Raw genomic sequence first — 16,748 nt, 5'->3', positions numbered from 1 at the left:
TATTGTAGTTTCATTAAGCTTTCCTTTTGTACTGTCATTTCTGTTGCATTTTGCATGAAGTTCTATCACCAAGTTACGTTCCAACACAACTACAAGATATGTAATATGTTACATATTGCAATTCTGCTTGGTATAAAACACAAATAGTGCGATCGAGCATGTTCGTGTCAGCCCTGGTTCCGGAATAGGTGGCTTGTCTGATCACGAATCTGTGGTTTCTAAAAGCAATGCATCGTGGTGAGGGAGCAGGGTCGGCCGGCCAGCAAGCCATTCGTTTTCTTGACTGAAGGGCATGACGTGTCCATTTGATGCATTTATGTATCATTCAGCGCTGTCTTCACCCTGCGGCATTTTGCTATCTGAACCATAATTCGTGCAAAACATTAATAGGCCTATTGTCAAGCCGCCTTTTTCTTCTTTTTAAAGTGGGTGAACTCATTGTTATTGGATGTATTGTATAAAACCCACTACTCCAAGCCAATCCACAATATAAATTATTTTAACTAATTTATTTGAATTATAAAAAAAAAGTAGTTAACTCATTAAATCTTTCTCAAATTGAAATTTTTTTCCTACTTTACTCATCAAAATGAGGATGTTCACGAGAAAGAGAAATATAAAGCTACATTTAAGCACTGACTGTAGGGACAAAATTAACAAATAAGTATTAATTACTCTAACTGACTTACTCTTCTAGTCCTATTCATGAGATGGAAAGAGAAGAAAATTTGTTGGGTTATATTTATAGGGTATTAAGATAAATTTTTTTTATATGGATGTATAATTTCACCATTCATTTATTATTGTGTTAACTTTGTTTACATGAGGTGTAATGTATATGAAATAGGAATGAAGTTGAAAATTTGTTAAATTTTAAATGAGAATTAATAAAATTTAAAATTTTTCTTAATTTATATGAAACAAACTGGATGTGACTTACAAATAGGACCAAAGAGTATATTTTAGACCATGTCACTCTTTAGAAGCGATTTATAAATAGGGATGAAGTAGAAAAATTGTTAAATTTTAAATAAGAGTCAATGAAGTTTAAAGTTTTTTTTTTATCTATGTGAAACAAATTTGAAATGACTTATAAATAGGACCAAAAAATATACTCCTCCGGTCCTTAATATAAGACCCATTTAACTAATTTGATTAGATTAAAGAAGTTAGGTAAGTTAGTTAATTATAAGAAAAGTGACACATTCTTCTTAAAATACCATAATCATCTTTGTTAATACCACATCTCTCTCTTTTACTTAATTATGGTTGAGGGGGTAATTTAGAGAAAATTAATAAATATGAGAAATGGGTCTTATATTTATAATCAAAACCAACTCAAGAATTGAGTCCTATATTAAGGACCGGAGGAGTATTTTAGACCATGTCACTCTTTAGAAGCGATTTCTATCATGGACCCAATGGAGCACAAATTTTAGAATTAGGCTGAGTAAAAAATTTGGTTTTTGTATTCTGTTGCTACTTTCAATTAAATGTGACATGAAAAATTTCCGCATCTTTCAATATCGGGGAGAATATTTTTTATCCGGCTTTTTTTTAATGAGAAATATGCTTAATTTAGTCGCACTTAAAAATAGCAATCTGGGTAATAAGGCATATATTTGATACTCATGAGATTAATCTCAGCGCGTGAGACTACGAAGAGGTTTTTCCTTTTTCTTTTGGTCACATACTTCTAAGAGGTTGTTTGGCTGCGCAGGGGAATCTGCTTTTGTTTTTCAAAAAGAAGAAAGAAAGACACCAAATGAACTGTTAATGGCTATATGAAAAATAATTAAGACCACGTTTTGACATTAAGTGATGTCGTTTTGCTAGTTTAAGGATTGACAAGTATTCGAATAACCATAAATATAAAAAATTTATTATGCAGAAATAGTCGAGTTGAATTCTAATGCTGCTACCCCCGCCACACTGGCACGCTGCTCCAAGCCTCTGGGCTTCCCCGAAGCTGAAGGCTAAAACGACACCACTCGGTTTATGTCGGTCAACGGCGGATCTGAAGTGTTCGAGCAATGGACGGCCCAAAGTCACACATTGGTCCACTCCCAAAGATAGAGGAGTTGAGCCCAATATCTCCCCGTGCGATATTAAAATGCGTACTGCTTTTTGGATCAAGATCAATGAATCCCATTCTACCCAAAAAAATAAAAGATCAATGAGACGGGTTGAGAAATTAATGATGAGATATATTTTTCTCACAAAATAAAAATATGCACGCGGCTTTTTAGGCAGAAAATTAATTTGCACACAAAAGGTGTTATTAAAAAACTAAATGAGACGAAATAGAAACTGTGTTCCCAGGTATCGTAAATTGATTATTGGAATTTCACGTCGTCAGCACCATAAATTAATATTTGACTTATGATTATCGGAATTTATCATTTTCCTTTTGGTTTTGACATTCGTTCATCGTATAAATGTCTCCAAATAGAAGTTTTTTGGTCTCATAAAACTTAATGAAAAGGAAAAACAAAAACAAAAGTCAAGTAGCGCTATGTCATTACTTGCTTGCTCAAGAGATATGGGAACCCACTGGGGCTTCGTAAGGACTGGGTCATGGGGTCAATACATCAATATCTTGATCCGGTCTGGGTGTCTGCCCGCTGGATAGGATCATCTGAGGTCTTTTGGATGAGCATGCACGCTGAGATTAATAAAACCTGTAACAATTATTTAAAATTGGAGATAATTATTCTCTACGTTATACAAACTTTAAGAAGTAAATTTTATTGTTTGTAGCTTGTAAATTAATCACATCAGCTTCTTTTACACATATTAAATATTTTATCAATAAAAGTGTTTTAAGAAAAACGATTCCTATTTATTCCAAATAATTAATTTAACTAGTTTTTTTAATCTACTTAAATTAGTAAACTAACGGAAGGAAATAATATCAAATATGGGGGAGAGAGCACATGTGTTGTCAAATGATTCATAGTTTATGAAGTGATTGTATAATTTTAGGCGTGTGGCGCCAACTGGGATGTCAGCCGAAGTCAAAAAATGTTAGGTAGATTCAGGAATGAAGAGCGTGCGGGGATTGATCAATAGTTTCATGGGATGACTGAACCCATGTTTTTGTTTGAAAAAACGCATGTTTTGTTATTTAGGGAAGATTGATTTCCAAATTAAATGATGAGCTGGATGGATTGGATAGGGTCAAAGACACACACATATACTATTCATGGACTGACTTGTTATATTAATAAAATAATGAATGCTACTAAATAATATACATATTTATATATAATAGATAAATAGGATAGAGAGGTGGGTGTTGGGAGAAGGAGGATCAAACTAATACAACGGAATCGCCGGCAACGAAAGAGGATGTAATGTAACGTCCCGCAGTTTGAATTTTTGAAATCTTGCTTCCCCAAATATTATACTACTATCTCCTCCTTTTGTAATAATATCACATGCTACCCCAATTGTTTATATCCCCTCAAATATAGGCTTCTTGTTTACAACTCATGTTTACAATTTTTATGATTAAGACTATGGTTTCCGACCAAATTGCAAATCACATGCGTCCTCATATTTTTTCTTACCTAAATTTATATTAAATCATATAATAACAAGTACTTCATCTGATCCTATAAATACATGAGTCAGGCAATAAATTTACGTATAACAATAGTATCTCAAATTTTAACACTATTCCTAGTATGCAGTAAAATAATTTCCTTCAAAAGACAATGTAGTTGCATTGTTAGAAAAAATATTTTGCAAATATCAACGTATATTTATTATAAATAACTAATTCAATTAATTTTATTAATACTTGTAAATTAATTATTTAACTCTTATATAAAAAAGTATTAAATTCAAATACTCCTCCAGTTCTTAATATAGGGCCTAATTGTTGAGTTGATTTTGGTGCTAAATATAAGACATATTTTTCATATTCATCAATTTTTTCTAAATTACTTTTATGGATACTCCCTTAACCATAATCAAGTAGAAGATGGAGGGAAGATATTGAGAAAGATGGTTATGGTGTTTTAAAAAAAAACCATGTCATATTTCTTATAATTAACTAACTTATCTAATTTTTAAATTTAAATAAATTATTTATATAGGTATTATATTAAGGACCAGACGAGAATGTTAAACTCACATCAATTTCAAACGATGAAAAACATATAATTATGAGCTGTCAGTTAAATAATTACAATCAAAGTTATCTACCTGACTAGTTGACTAGTCGAGGTCCTATAATTTATTAAGATAGCTAATCACTGGAAATTGAAAGGATTCAAGTTAAAAAAAATAAAGTGGAAATGGATACCGGAAGAAATATTTCAAATCCTTAGCAGGGAGGCCGTGGTTAATAAGTTGCAATCCCATTTGGGTTGGTTGGCCCCCCTCCCCCCCCCAAAAAAAAAGTCCCATTTGGGTTAACCCCCAAAATAAAAAAAGTTAAATAAAAAGTGACGCGGTCGAACGTGTGCCGATTGTGGCCTTGTTTATTACGAGCGTAATTTGACTTCTATTCGAAAAGGGTCACCCGTCAACACTCAGCAACATAAAAATACTTTTCTTTTCGGTAAATCTGCACTCTCTTTTTTTTTTTTTTTGTTGCCAGGGGTAAAATTACACATATTTAGCCCTTATTTATACCAAAAAAAATGTATCTTAAAATGGAAAATAAAAAATTTGAAGGTATTGTGAGTTTAATCTTCCATGAAAATGAAGAGTACATGAATTTCTTTCATAGGGTGAATGGGGAAAAAAAAAAACCCCCCTCATTGAGATGGCCATGATTAAAAAGTGACATGTGACTTCGTTTTTTCATATATTATAGTAGTATTAATTAGCAAACATGTGTCTGCTAAATTTTAAATTTCAAAAAACCATACATTGGAAGGTCAAAAAGGCACCAAAAAGAGACAAGCTAAAGGTTGCATTCTGGTGATCCACCAGTGGCCACTCATAAAAGGCGAAAGAAGGAGGAAGCTTTTTTGTTTAAAAGTCAATAAAAGCCTCCAAAACTCATTTACCTAATTTTCCACTACCCCCTCTTCTTTTCTTCCTAATGCTCCAATTCCATCTTTGATTTTTCTCGTCATTGCCTCATCATTATTCCCAAATTTCCACGCCTTTTCATTTCCCAATGCTCTTCAATATTTCCCACCTTTTCCCTCAATCATCTTCTCCTTCTATCTTGTATTTATTTTCTCATCAATGGGTCTCTAAAAGTGCTCTGAAGATGCAACGAAAATGTAAGAAAAGTTGCCGGATACATTCAGAGCCCTATTTTAATACTTATTCGAAATTTATTAATCAATATTCTTCTGATTCTTATGACATAATCATTAAGTTAATTTTAGTCCTAAATATAAGACTTATTCTCATATTTATTAATTTTTTTTTCTAAATTATCCTTATGAATATTCCCTCGACCATAATCAAGTAAGTGATGGAAGGAAGATATTAAGAAAGATGATTATGGTGTTTTAGAAAAAACATATCATATTTCTTATAATTAATTAACTTACCTAACTTTTTTAATCTAATCAAATTAGTTAAATAGATTTTATATCAAGGACTAGAAGAGTACTTTAGTGCTATTAATCTCAGGCAGAACATTTTGATATTAAAGTTTTAAATATTAAGAATCGCATGTTGGCAAAAATAAATAAATAAATAAAACTCGCATCTTTGATTCTGGTAAGTGGTACCCACACGTGATCACAAAGTTTTAGCGCGTGAAATTTGTCTTTGTAATGTGCGAAGTGAGAACCATCACCTTTTCTTTGCCAGTTTGCAATAAAAGAAAAATAACAAAGAGCCTTTATGGATATACATGGCAGATATCTTGAACTTTGGCAAAGATTTAGATTTTCTTGCCATCCTTCGCGTATTTTATTTTATTCATGATACGGTTGAATCTGAAACAAAGACAGCAAGATAAATATTGTTAGTTTTTAGAATATGAATAATAGAATGGCCAGGAAAAAGAAACCATTACCAGTTTGTGGAAAAGAAGAAGGGGCGTAGAGTGCCAAAAAGGAAAAAATTACTTGTCCAACGAACTTAATCTTCTCGAAAATTTTAATTTTTTTTTTTGTTCACGTGATGCATGAATAAATAATAAATATTGCAAATTGTTCCAAAAAGGAATTTCCAATTTAGTTGTCCCATAAAGGTGCCTAGATTTTTTAGGGTTAACATTTTTTTTTAACGAAAATATCACCACAATCACATTTTGAAATGTCAAAATTATATATATATATATTCGTATGTATACATATTAAATTATCATATTGTAAGAATATGACCAGAGTTTTCTAAAATTAGAAGAGACTGAAAAATTGCTCAGCCGCGACAAAATCAATACAAGTCAAAATTTCAAGATGATTTTTGCAGCGGTGCTTCTGCTCCTTCTCGCATATATATTCAAGGCTGTCGCAACGTTTTCAAAGTTAATCCCAAATCACCATGCCATCCCGGCGGTTCTCCACATCGCCGCCGTCTGAGGTGGTTGCCGTCGACCCATATCCACCTTGTTCCCTCTTTTTTCTCGCTTTCCTCTGTTTTCGGAGACGCACCAGAAAACGCACTACCCCTTCTTCTGATTCCGAGTCAAAGCCTCCGCATCGCTTCTCCTACTCCTCCATCCGCCTCGCCACCGCCTCCTTCTCGACCCGAATAGGCCACGGCGGGTTCGGACCTGTCTTCTCCGGTGTTCTGCCTCCGACACGAAAGCCCATCGCCGTCAAGCTCATGGACTCTGCCTCTATCCAAGGCGAGCGCGAGTTTCACAACGAGCTTTTCTTCGCTTCCAAGCTTTGTTCCCCACATGTCGTCGTCGCGATAGGCTCCGCCTCCGATAGGAGTCACAGAAGATTCTTGCTGGTGTACGATCTAATGCCCAACGGAAATCTTCACGATGCTCTGTTGCGACGGAAGAGCCTTGAGCTGATGAATTGGAAGAAACGTTTCGCGATAATTATTGATATAGCTAAAGGAATCCGTTACCTTCATTCGTGCGACCCACCTGTGATTCATGGAGATATCAAGCCGAGTAATATTCTACTGGACTCTTCTTTCTCAGCAAAAATCGCTGATTTCGGTCTGGCTCGGTTGAAATCGGAATCCCAGTACGATTTTGATATCTTCAGTGGAATCGATTATTCGGGGTCTGTGGTGGAGGAAACAGGGAGCGTGAATACTGGTTTTGAGGAGCAAACAGTATCCATGGTAGAAACATCGCCGGAGACAGACTTCCCGGCCAAGGAAAATTGCGACAGGGGTAAGAAGAACGCCGAGAGGTTGAAGAGCAGGTCAATGAAGGATTGGTGGAGGAAGGAGGACGATGACAAGAAAAAGAGCAAGAAGCAATTCGAATGGTGGAGGGAGGAGTACCGCGAGAAGCTGGAAAAGAAGAACAAGGAAAAGGGATTCTACAGTGATGAGGAAGCATTTGATAGAGAAATGAAGAAGAACAAAAGAAGAGGCAGGAGTATCGATTGGTGGTTCGACGGAATTAGCCGGAACAGCCATGATTCTTTTAGCGGAGAAATTCACAATCCCAAGAGTGGAGGAATCAGCAGTACTCCAAGTTTGAAAGGAACAGTTTGTTACGCAGCTCCAGAGTACAGTCATGGCGGAGAAATAACAGAAAAATGCGACGTTTACAGTTTTGGGGTCCTATTGCTCGTGATAGTTTCAGGAAGACGGCCAATTGAGATGGTGAGCGGCTCGCCATTGTCAGAGCTTCAAAGGGGGAATCTATTGTACTGGGCACGCCATTGTGCGCGAAACGGGAAGCTTGTAGAACTGGCGGATCAGAACATGTGCATGAAGTTGCCGGAGAAAGAGGAGGCCATACTCTGCATTAAAGTGGCTCTGCTCTGTCTGGTGAAGTCACCGTCTCGTCGACCTTCAATGGAAGAGGTTGTGAGAATGCTGGGCGGAGACATGGAGCCACCGCAGTTGCCGACCGAATATTCATCTTCATCACCATCTCCATTTCCCCTCAAGTCTGGGAAAAACGCGCATTGAAATTCTTGTACGGAACGATTTATTGAAAAAGAAATCATTTTTTTCACCAACTTTAGTATAGAGCATGTTGATTGCTGCTGAGCTAGGAAGCTCCTGCGCTTCAGATTTTGTAAATTTATTAGGATTTGATGAGATGATTTTTTTACTGTATTTTTTTGTCTTGAAAAATTCCTTTCATACAGATGCCAACTGCTTGCATGCACGCATCTATCTTGTACATGCAAACAAAAAACGGATTCTTCAGACTCAGAAATCAATTCTATAAAATGCCAAAAGAGGAACACATATAATTTTATTTTACGTAAATGATGACACTTTAAATTGATATATATATATAGATATATATATTTGATTTAGGGTTGTGATTTATCACAAGGGGTGCTGAAGTTGGGTGCACCTGGTTCAAAACTGAAGTTGAGACTTATGGCCTAATGAATGCCGAAAAGGTGGTGGCCCTCCACATCAATCTGAGGCCTTTAACCCCTCCACCATAAATACTCACATAAGCCACGTGACCCACATTACTTCATATGGAAAGGTTTTTACCTCTTCTCTGTTCATTTCACTTTGACAGCTTTTTGTTTCATATTTTAGTTGTCTGTAAATGCTCGGTTCAATATAAAATATAAAAGTGTAAGTAATTCCATTCCTGACACGTTGTAATACATAAGGCACACCTTATCTTAACCTCCATGCAAATCCGTGCTCCCTGCTTAAACTTCATACCGTTTGTAGATTTACTATTGGTTTATCGCTTACTGTTATTACTATAAACTGTTATTCATAAATCAAACAAGAAATCTGTCCCAAAATTTAATATTCTTTTCTCTTTTTTTGGGGGGGGATATTGGACTTTCCTTCTGTTGCCTGATGTGCTACCACTGTATTGCTTCCTAGCTGTACAAATGGGCTTGGCCCACAAGAGCCCAGTCCAACTTTTAAGATGGGCTTAGTTCGCTTGAGAGTCAGAATTTGAAGCTGTTGGGCTAACATCCATGTCAATTTTTGCCGAGTTTGATATGAAAAATTGAAGAAGTGGATTAAGAACTTTCAATTAAACTTTTTGTATTTTTTATCCTACATTTTTTTAATTAAAATTTTATGATTCTAATTTTTCAATTTCAAAATCTAATTCATTAAAATTTCTCTTCTCCTCCACCTCCATGGCTCCATCCCCTCATATTATACATAGGGTTAATTATATCGTTAACCAGTTAAACGACTCAGAATTCCTTCGTTTTATCTCTAAGTTTGTCTAAATTAATTCATGTCGGGATGAGCTTGGATTGGACTTCACTGGTATCAACATATGTTAAGGTTCATATTAAATTAATATTTATTTATTGCATTCCTTTAAGCTCTCTTTATACTGTGAGAAAATCCATGAGCGCGCACGCATCAAAATCCCAGGTCCAATCACCATAAATAATTGAAAACGTGAATTTGTTAAAAAAATTTTAGATTATTATGTACACGTAGTAATATATACAAAAATGATGTGCGTGAATGTTTCCAGCTTAGAGTTGTTTAATTTCCGAGTGCTGAAATATAATGGAAGGTCAGATCAGAAGCTTAATTTACTTTTGTGTTTCCTTTCTTGTTCATCTCACCATATTTGAGAAGTGGCTTTGTTTAGGCTTTGACAAGCTTATGAGCAAGTTGTGAGGCAGGCTAGGTGTATGAGAATAATAGAATGGAGAATGGTACGTACAGGAAATTAGGGATATTAATTAATATTGTACTTTAACACTTAGCAATATATTCAACATATATACATATATATTTATATATTTGTGTAGGCGCATGTGAAGCCCACTGGGGGATCACGACCAGAATAATACTACACAGGGCATCAAACAGCACATGCACCATATCAGATTATGCAGCTAGCTCACAGAATACTCTGCACAACCAATCATTGCTAATTCTCAGCATATCAGGTTATTCTTTTCTAAATATTCTTTTCTAAATCTTCATTCTTCAGCAACACAATCAATTCTATATCTAAAGCTGCAAGATGATCAGTCATACATATGATAGGTTTAGATGAGCATGCATGCAGAACTTATGCAGTTCTAATTGTTCTGGGTAGAACATGCATTCTGGCTATTCCCCTCACAATCCATGCTCAAATAATAAATAAAATCTATTTTCAAGTTTTGATGCATGAAAACATTAAATCACACACACACACACACATATATAGGAGAATTTTTTTTAATGATAATTTAATTAATTCCTTATATAAAACTATCCTGCTCATTGGAACTGCAAGCCATATGTTGAAACTTTTCTTTCACGCATTGGTTATTCAAAGTTTAAAGGAAATCATCTTAAACAAGCATGGGACAAACCAAGGTATATATCGAGATATGCAACTTGAGTAAAGCAGATTATACATTCAACAAGTACTACAAAGCTTAATTAGCCAAAAACTTAATTAATCAACAGAAGAATTTAATACTCACCTCACACGTAAGATAGTGTACTAAAGAACCCAGAACTTACAAAAGTCAGAAAAAATAAATATCGATGTTTGGATGCACATCACAATCCAAAGCATGAGTTTGATGCGGTTTTTATATATAACGGAGAAGCTTTCTAGTAACATATATTTCATGAACTGAGTGAAAGGTGATTAAGTGTGAAGCAAATCATCTACGAACCTCCATGAAATCAACCAAATTTATACCCATGAGTTGGACATCATTAGATAGATATTACTGTAATTTAACAAGACAGTTTTATTCGTGACTGTACCAACGCTGTGAAGTTATAAAAACACATAAATGTACCGATTTAAATATCAACAAAGTCGGAAATTCAATCGTCACAATCTGTCTGAGAAAAACTGCGGGTAAGCCCTGTAATGAATGAAATGTTTTCCTCTTATTTCCCTCTCATTGTTCAGAAAAAAGAAGGATCTGAATCAAAACCAAGGCCACGTCAAACATTTCAAGCAAAATCACCCCAACATCGAAACTACTAACTAACCGGTTAGAAAAGGACAAATTATCATGCGTTTCTTGTCAATGCCCAAATTAATGTTAACGTATGGCTAATTAATCAGAACATTTAAACGATGGGACTAGATTGACAATTTTCCTTCTCAGCGCAGGCAGGTCTACACGGTCGGAACTGCTAATAACCTGCGAATCAAGTACAATAATTGAAGAAAGAAAAATATTATTGCAAGATTAAAACATTATGAAAAAAGTAAAATAAAATAAAAGAGAGAATCGCTCTTTAAGCTGTAACCACCATACCTCACACTGAACACTGTAAATTAATCTTCCGTTGACTTGGCTGGTAACACAGTTAACAACTCCAAGTCCTTCGTCAAGCATCAGTTTAAGCAATTTTGAAAGGGAAAACCTTTCGTCTCCGAAGGAACTAGAAACTTCTATTCCGACACAAACATTGTTATTAATCTCGTGAACGCTGAAAAAGCCGCTATATGTGTAATTTTCGCACTCGTGTGTTTCTGGATTCGAAGAATTCTCCGATATTTTCTTCAGTTCGTCTCTCTTGGCACTCAGTTCTTTGATATTCTTTTGCAGGTGCTTTATGTAGTTCTTGGCCTCATTCATGTGATCTGATATCGAACGCTTTCCCTAGAAAGCCCACCACAACAAAAGCCCTAAAATTAACTAGTAAAATATCAAACACCATTTTTCGTCCCCATAAAAGAGACACAACCAGAAAGTTTCCACTCAGTATTGTAATAATCTCCAAGCCTGAAGAATTCAGGTTAGTACAAGGTAGAAGCCGAGTTAAACAAGAGAGAGAAAGGGGGGGATTTTGGCTCAGATCTCAAAAACCAGTTTAGAGGAATTTCGCAAGAGTTGCTGAGTTAGTTTACATACACATAGAAGAAAGGAAATGGGAATTTAGGTACTACTTTACCTTGATGAACTCGAGTGGGAGAAGAGATCTAAGGGATGCATAGAGGGTGGCCATTTCTTGCCTTCTTTGCCTCTCAATCTCCCTGTGAATGAGCTTTTCGTTCTTCTTCTTGTATTCGTCATCAGAATTTCGATAGTGGCTAATCTTATCCTGAGAAGACTCATAAAGTAGCTTCTTCGGCTTGCCAGTACCAGCTTGTAATTTTTTATCCGAAAAATTGATCATATCCAGAGAAGCATGAGCATGGCCGTCCACAATGAGATCCTCTGAGATTTTCTGCTGCTGCTGATGGTGGTGGGGACGGCTAGAAAATTCGATAACCATCTCATTGCCTCGTTGTGAAGGAAACATACTGTGCTCTGTTTCAATGAGTACTGATCAAAAGTATTCAAATTTTGGCTATGGAGGCTACAGGAAGCACAGATTTTTGGGGGTTTGCTCTCTTTCTTAGAGACCTTCAAGATTCCTCCGTTTTCAAAGGCATAGTGATTTTATATAGGAAGTGACCTAATTGGGGGTATTATAAATGCGTTATGTATAAGAAGATTTTTTTAATACATGCCCATTAATAATTTGCGTATATGTCATGTGGATCAGCACTCTACTTTAGGCATTTCTTAATTAATTTGTCTCCATTTCTTTATTGGTTTTTTCTGAAGATCGGTGAAATATAAGGAATACTACGTGATTTACATTGTTTGATATTTGACTTTGATAATTAAAATTAGCCATTGCACCTGGTTAAATTGGCAGGAAAAGTGGAAAAAGTTATTTGTAATTATAAGTCAGTATTATAACATCTAAAAGCCATGTAATTTTCAATATGTATCATGGAGCCGTTTATAATATATGTATGTATGTAAGAATATCATGGATGTACGTACATGCATGTATTTAACGGCTCCACTATTTTCTTTTTAATTTCTTTCTCACGTAAGGGGAGGGGAAAAAAAAAAACCTCTATACCTATATGTCTTTAAGAGTATGATTTTTTGGGCTTTTAATGTTATCTCATATCTCGTTATCCTTTGAGTGAGGAAACTTTTACTTCAAGGTAAAACTGAATCGAACAATTACGAACTATTAAATCCAACTCCTTGTTAGCTCGATCAAAATGTTGAATGTGACTCGGCTCATTAATTAAATCTTCAAGCTTGATCAATGAATTAGACTTGATGAGTCGAGTGATCAGTGAAGTTTAAAATTTTGATGCCTGACTCCCTAGGACCTTACAAACAGATTGGAATTGATAAAAAGTTGGGCTAAATTCACTTGAAGTGGATAAGTTAGATCATTTAAGAAACAGCGAATGCGGCAATAATGACTCGAGTAGGGAAAAAAGAAGCTAACTCGAATATAGAGAACGTCTGAAAGGTATAATTTTTGAAAGGTATAATTTTTATTTTAAGTCTTATCAAACGTGGGGCATATATATATAATGCCAGTTAACACCTCTTTCTTCTGAATTCTTTGGATTTCCACATACACCTCTTCCTTTTCTTTTCTTTTCTTTTTGGATGAAGATCATCTAATTAAGACATGATAATTATCATCAATCTGGTTTTCTTTTCTTCTTCTAAATACGATGTATGTACCAGATTCCTGGTAACAAAAAGCTGACATAAGTATAATAGAATACGTCGACAGTATCAACGCGAAGATTTTCCTGTGATATAAAAATTATATTCGGACGCTCAACCACAATTGTTGCTCCATTATATATTCAACAATATGATGATGCTTAGGGAAACAGCTTAGCAGCTTCCTCTAATTTATATTCTCCTTCCAGACAATGAATTATTTAATTATGGGAGTATCACCTTAAAATGCTTGATGGTTGTTGATTAAAACGAACTTTAATTTTCATAGATGGAAAAATAATTGGGTCATGGATGGGTCAAAAATTATGGCTCATCACCTTTTACGGCCCGCTGTACAATTCACCCTCTTCAAAGTCACTATCCTGGAAAAAATTAGCCTAAATAATCATGGGTTTTCACCATCATTGAAACGATCAGTGTACCAACTCAAAAAAAGAAAAGTGCTCAGGCAATTAATGGCACGTGGTCGATATATATTTTAAATATTTTGATCTTCTTAATCTATCATTGATGTATTATATACTATAATAACCACAAGTTAAGTTATTGACCTAGCTAAACAATGGAAAATACAATTCGTGGAATCCAAGATGTTAGGCGCTAGTGACCGACAAAGGTACATCAATTAACCTGAAAAAAGAAACTTAACAACTACGGAATATGAATGCTACTATAGTGGCAACCATATAATTTCATGTTAATTATTACTTGGAAATTACAACTCCAGTAGCTAGTTGAACCATTTATGAATTATAATAAATTATTAGAAGCATCAGACATGGTTTTTATGATCTCTGCTTAATTTATATGATTTTGGTATATATGCTTGTGCAAAGTGTAGACTTAAAGCATTTTAAGTATACTGGGACGTTATTAAAATAGTGAGGTTTGGTGGGGGAAAAGTCAGAGTGATGTGAAGGAATCCTCGGAAAACTGTTTTATATGGGAGACTAATTAGCCAAGATAAAAGCAAATAGTTGGTAAGGTTTTAAATTGGTTATAGGATTTCAAGCGCCTTTTATCTTACTTTATTGTGTTACACATGGCTGGCCTATATGGAAAATTTGTTAGAATCAAGATGGAAGAAAATTAAATGATCAGTTTTTCGTATAATAGATTTCTTATTAATTACTTCTACTTATCGAAAGTCAGACATTTATAATGGTACGGATTGAAGCAATTATAATGGCAATTTGGCATGATTTGCGAATATTCGTGAAAAGAGTGTGATTATGAATCTAATTATTAAGAAAATTTCATTATATCATTTTGTTTATAATAGCTAAAAGGACCAAATTAATGTGGCGTTGCTGCTGTATGAAGGCCACGCACTTAACCGTTATATTAATTATAGTTAAGATGTATTTTTCTATATAATATTATTGATTTAGTATATCAATTCAAGTTTGTTAGGTTTAACAAATTATCAATATATGTGTACTGTCTTACTCCAATCGAAATGTTTTATCTGGTCAACAATTGGGGTTGGTGAAAGATAAACGTTCCTAATTAACAATTGGGGTTGGTGAAAGATAAACGTTCCTAATTGAGATTTCCTAATAGTAAGAAAATCTCCTTCGTGCTGGGAAAAAAGAAAACTTAAAAGCGCTCGTCAAAGGGCGGCGATCATGTTAATCTTTCAAAACATTTCAAATATGTAATGTTTATTAATTAAACAAAAATCAACGTTTCAATTGGAATGATTGAAGATAAGAGTGTGTCCATCCGGATATATAAGTTTAAGCAGATTAATGTGAATATAAAATTAAAATAAATAATTTCAGTGTTTATCTCTAAAGCACGTGAGTTTCTTCATTAATGTGACAACAGTTACAACTACCTTTGTTAAGAAATTTGTTTATAATCTTATTCTATTACGATATTAGGAGGGGCGACTGAGCGAGAACAACAACTAGCTTAAAGATTTATAGGATCTTGATGAAGCATTTTCAAACTGAAGAGGGTATGCTTTTTTTAATTGAAGGATATTTAATTTAAATTGTTACGTGTTACATTCTTCAATATATATAAACTAAAATATGTAAACATACATATCTAGTCAAATTAAATCAAAATATGACAAATAACTGTACATATTCAATTTCTTTTTTACCCAAACCATATTCAATTTCGATAATTATTTTATCTCAAGCTTTTATGATGAATGTAACACATTTTTAACCTTAAAAAAAGATGTTTGTGTCAAATAAATTTGGGCTGCTGGGATGGCGATGAAGTATTTTACGGTGAATCTGGATTCGCATCCCATGTCCACTAACATGTTCAAGAACTGCAACTAAGTACTACGGTTTATTGATGAGATTGGAATCAGTTCTGTGCCGTCTCTAATTATTAGGCCTTCCATCTGAAAGATCACAAACCCTAACAAACATATCCACTCAATTCCTTCCTTATCTTTCCTTGGTGTGGTACCACACGCAAGCAATGAGACGGCAGATAATGGAATATCATGGATAATCAATTATATTTTTTCAACAACCAAAAAAAAAAACTTTACAACAAAGCAATGAGTTGTCTTCGGAGATTTCTTCCACACCAACTAACGACACAAATCCTAATGGAATTTGGTATGCTGGCCTCTTTATGAGTATGACATTATTGAAAGCTATCGCGAACTTCATATTTTAATTACATGTTTAATAAGAACATTGCCTGCTGATCAGACAGACATCGGTGGTCAAAGTTGTTAATTACTTTGTGTCCTGGATTTGGATGATGTTTCGAAGAAATTTTTGGCGAGGACTGTTAATTATCAGAACATTACTAAACAAATAATTAAGGATGTTAGAGGAAATTACACTAGAGAATTATAAGGCTGCTGCCGATCGGGAGCTTTTCACTCTTTGTATTAATGAAATAAACAAATATACGGTGGTGAAGAAGCGAACTATATATATTAATTTATTTTTTATCACATGATTCGATTAATTCTTAAATTTTCCAAAAAAACTGGTCTCGATTTGGATACAAAGTCGCCTTGATCTTTATTTTGTGCCAGCTGGAAACCCTAAACCCATCAGCACATAATGCGTTGCTAACAGGAAGAAAGAACGAAAAATTTCCAATTCTAAATTAAATGATATTTAACTAGTGACACATTATTTTTAATTCTTTAGCCGAAGCAAATCCTCCTGTAATCTCCTGCCTAGTATTATTCAATATAATAACACAAGGGTGTGCCTGAATTTT

General features: G+C 34.5%; 2 protein-coding genes across 2 annotated transcripts; one reads left to right on the top strand and one right to left on the bottom strand.

The window, feature by feature from the left end:
- The first annotated feature begins 6,387 nt into the window (after positions 1-6,387).
- Positions 6,388-8,298, top strand: LOC114730348 (receptor-like serine/threonine-protein kinase At4g25390). The gene has a single exon (XM_028917404.1). It carries the CDS (start codon positions 6,466-6,468, stop codon positions 8,029-8,031), a length of 1,566 nt encoding a protein of 521 aa, XP_028773237.1. The 5' UTR covers positions 6,388-6,465; the 3' UTR covers positions 8,032-8,298.
- Positions 8,299-10,757: 2,459 nt separating this feature from the next.
- On the bottom strand, positions 10,758-12,383 carry LOC114730357 (transcription factor bHLH36-like). The gene is made up of 3 exons (XM_028917415.1): positions 11,938-12,383; positions 11,298-11,645; positions 10,758-11,180 (listed from the first exon to the last, which is right to left on the bottom strand). Exons 1-3 carry the CDS (start codon positions 12,286-12,288, stop codon positions 11,094-11,096), a joined length of 786 nt encoding a protein of 261 aa, XP_028773248.1. The 5' UTR covers positions 12,289-12,383; the 3' UTR covers positions 10,758-11,093.
- Positions 12,384-16,748: the final 4,365 nt, after the last annotated feature.

This window comes from Neltuma alba, unplaced genomic scaffold (assembly GCF_004799145.2).
Source record: "Neltuma alba isolate B1F8T4 unplaced genomic scaffold, ASM479914v2 tig00012727_pilon, whole genome shotgun sequence".
In the NCBI taxonomy this organism is placed as follows: Eukaryota; Viridiplantae; Streptophyta; class Magnoliopsida; order Fabales; family Fabaceae; genus Neltuma; species Neltuma alba.
The sequence above is the reverse complement of the archived record's forward strand: the minus strand, read 5'-3'. Positions and strand labels throughout refer to the sequence as shown.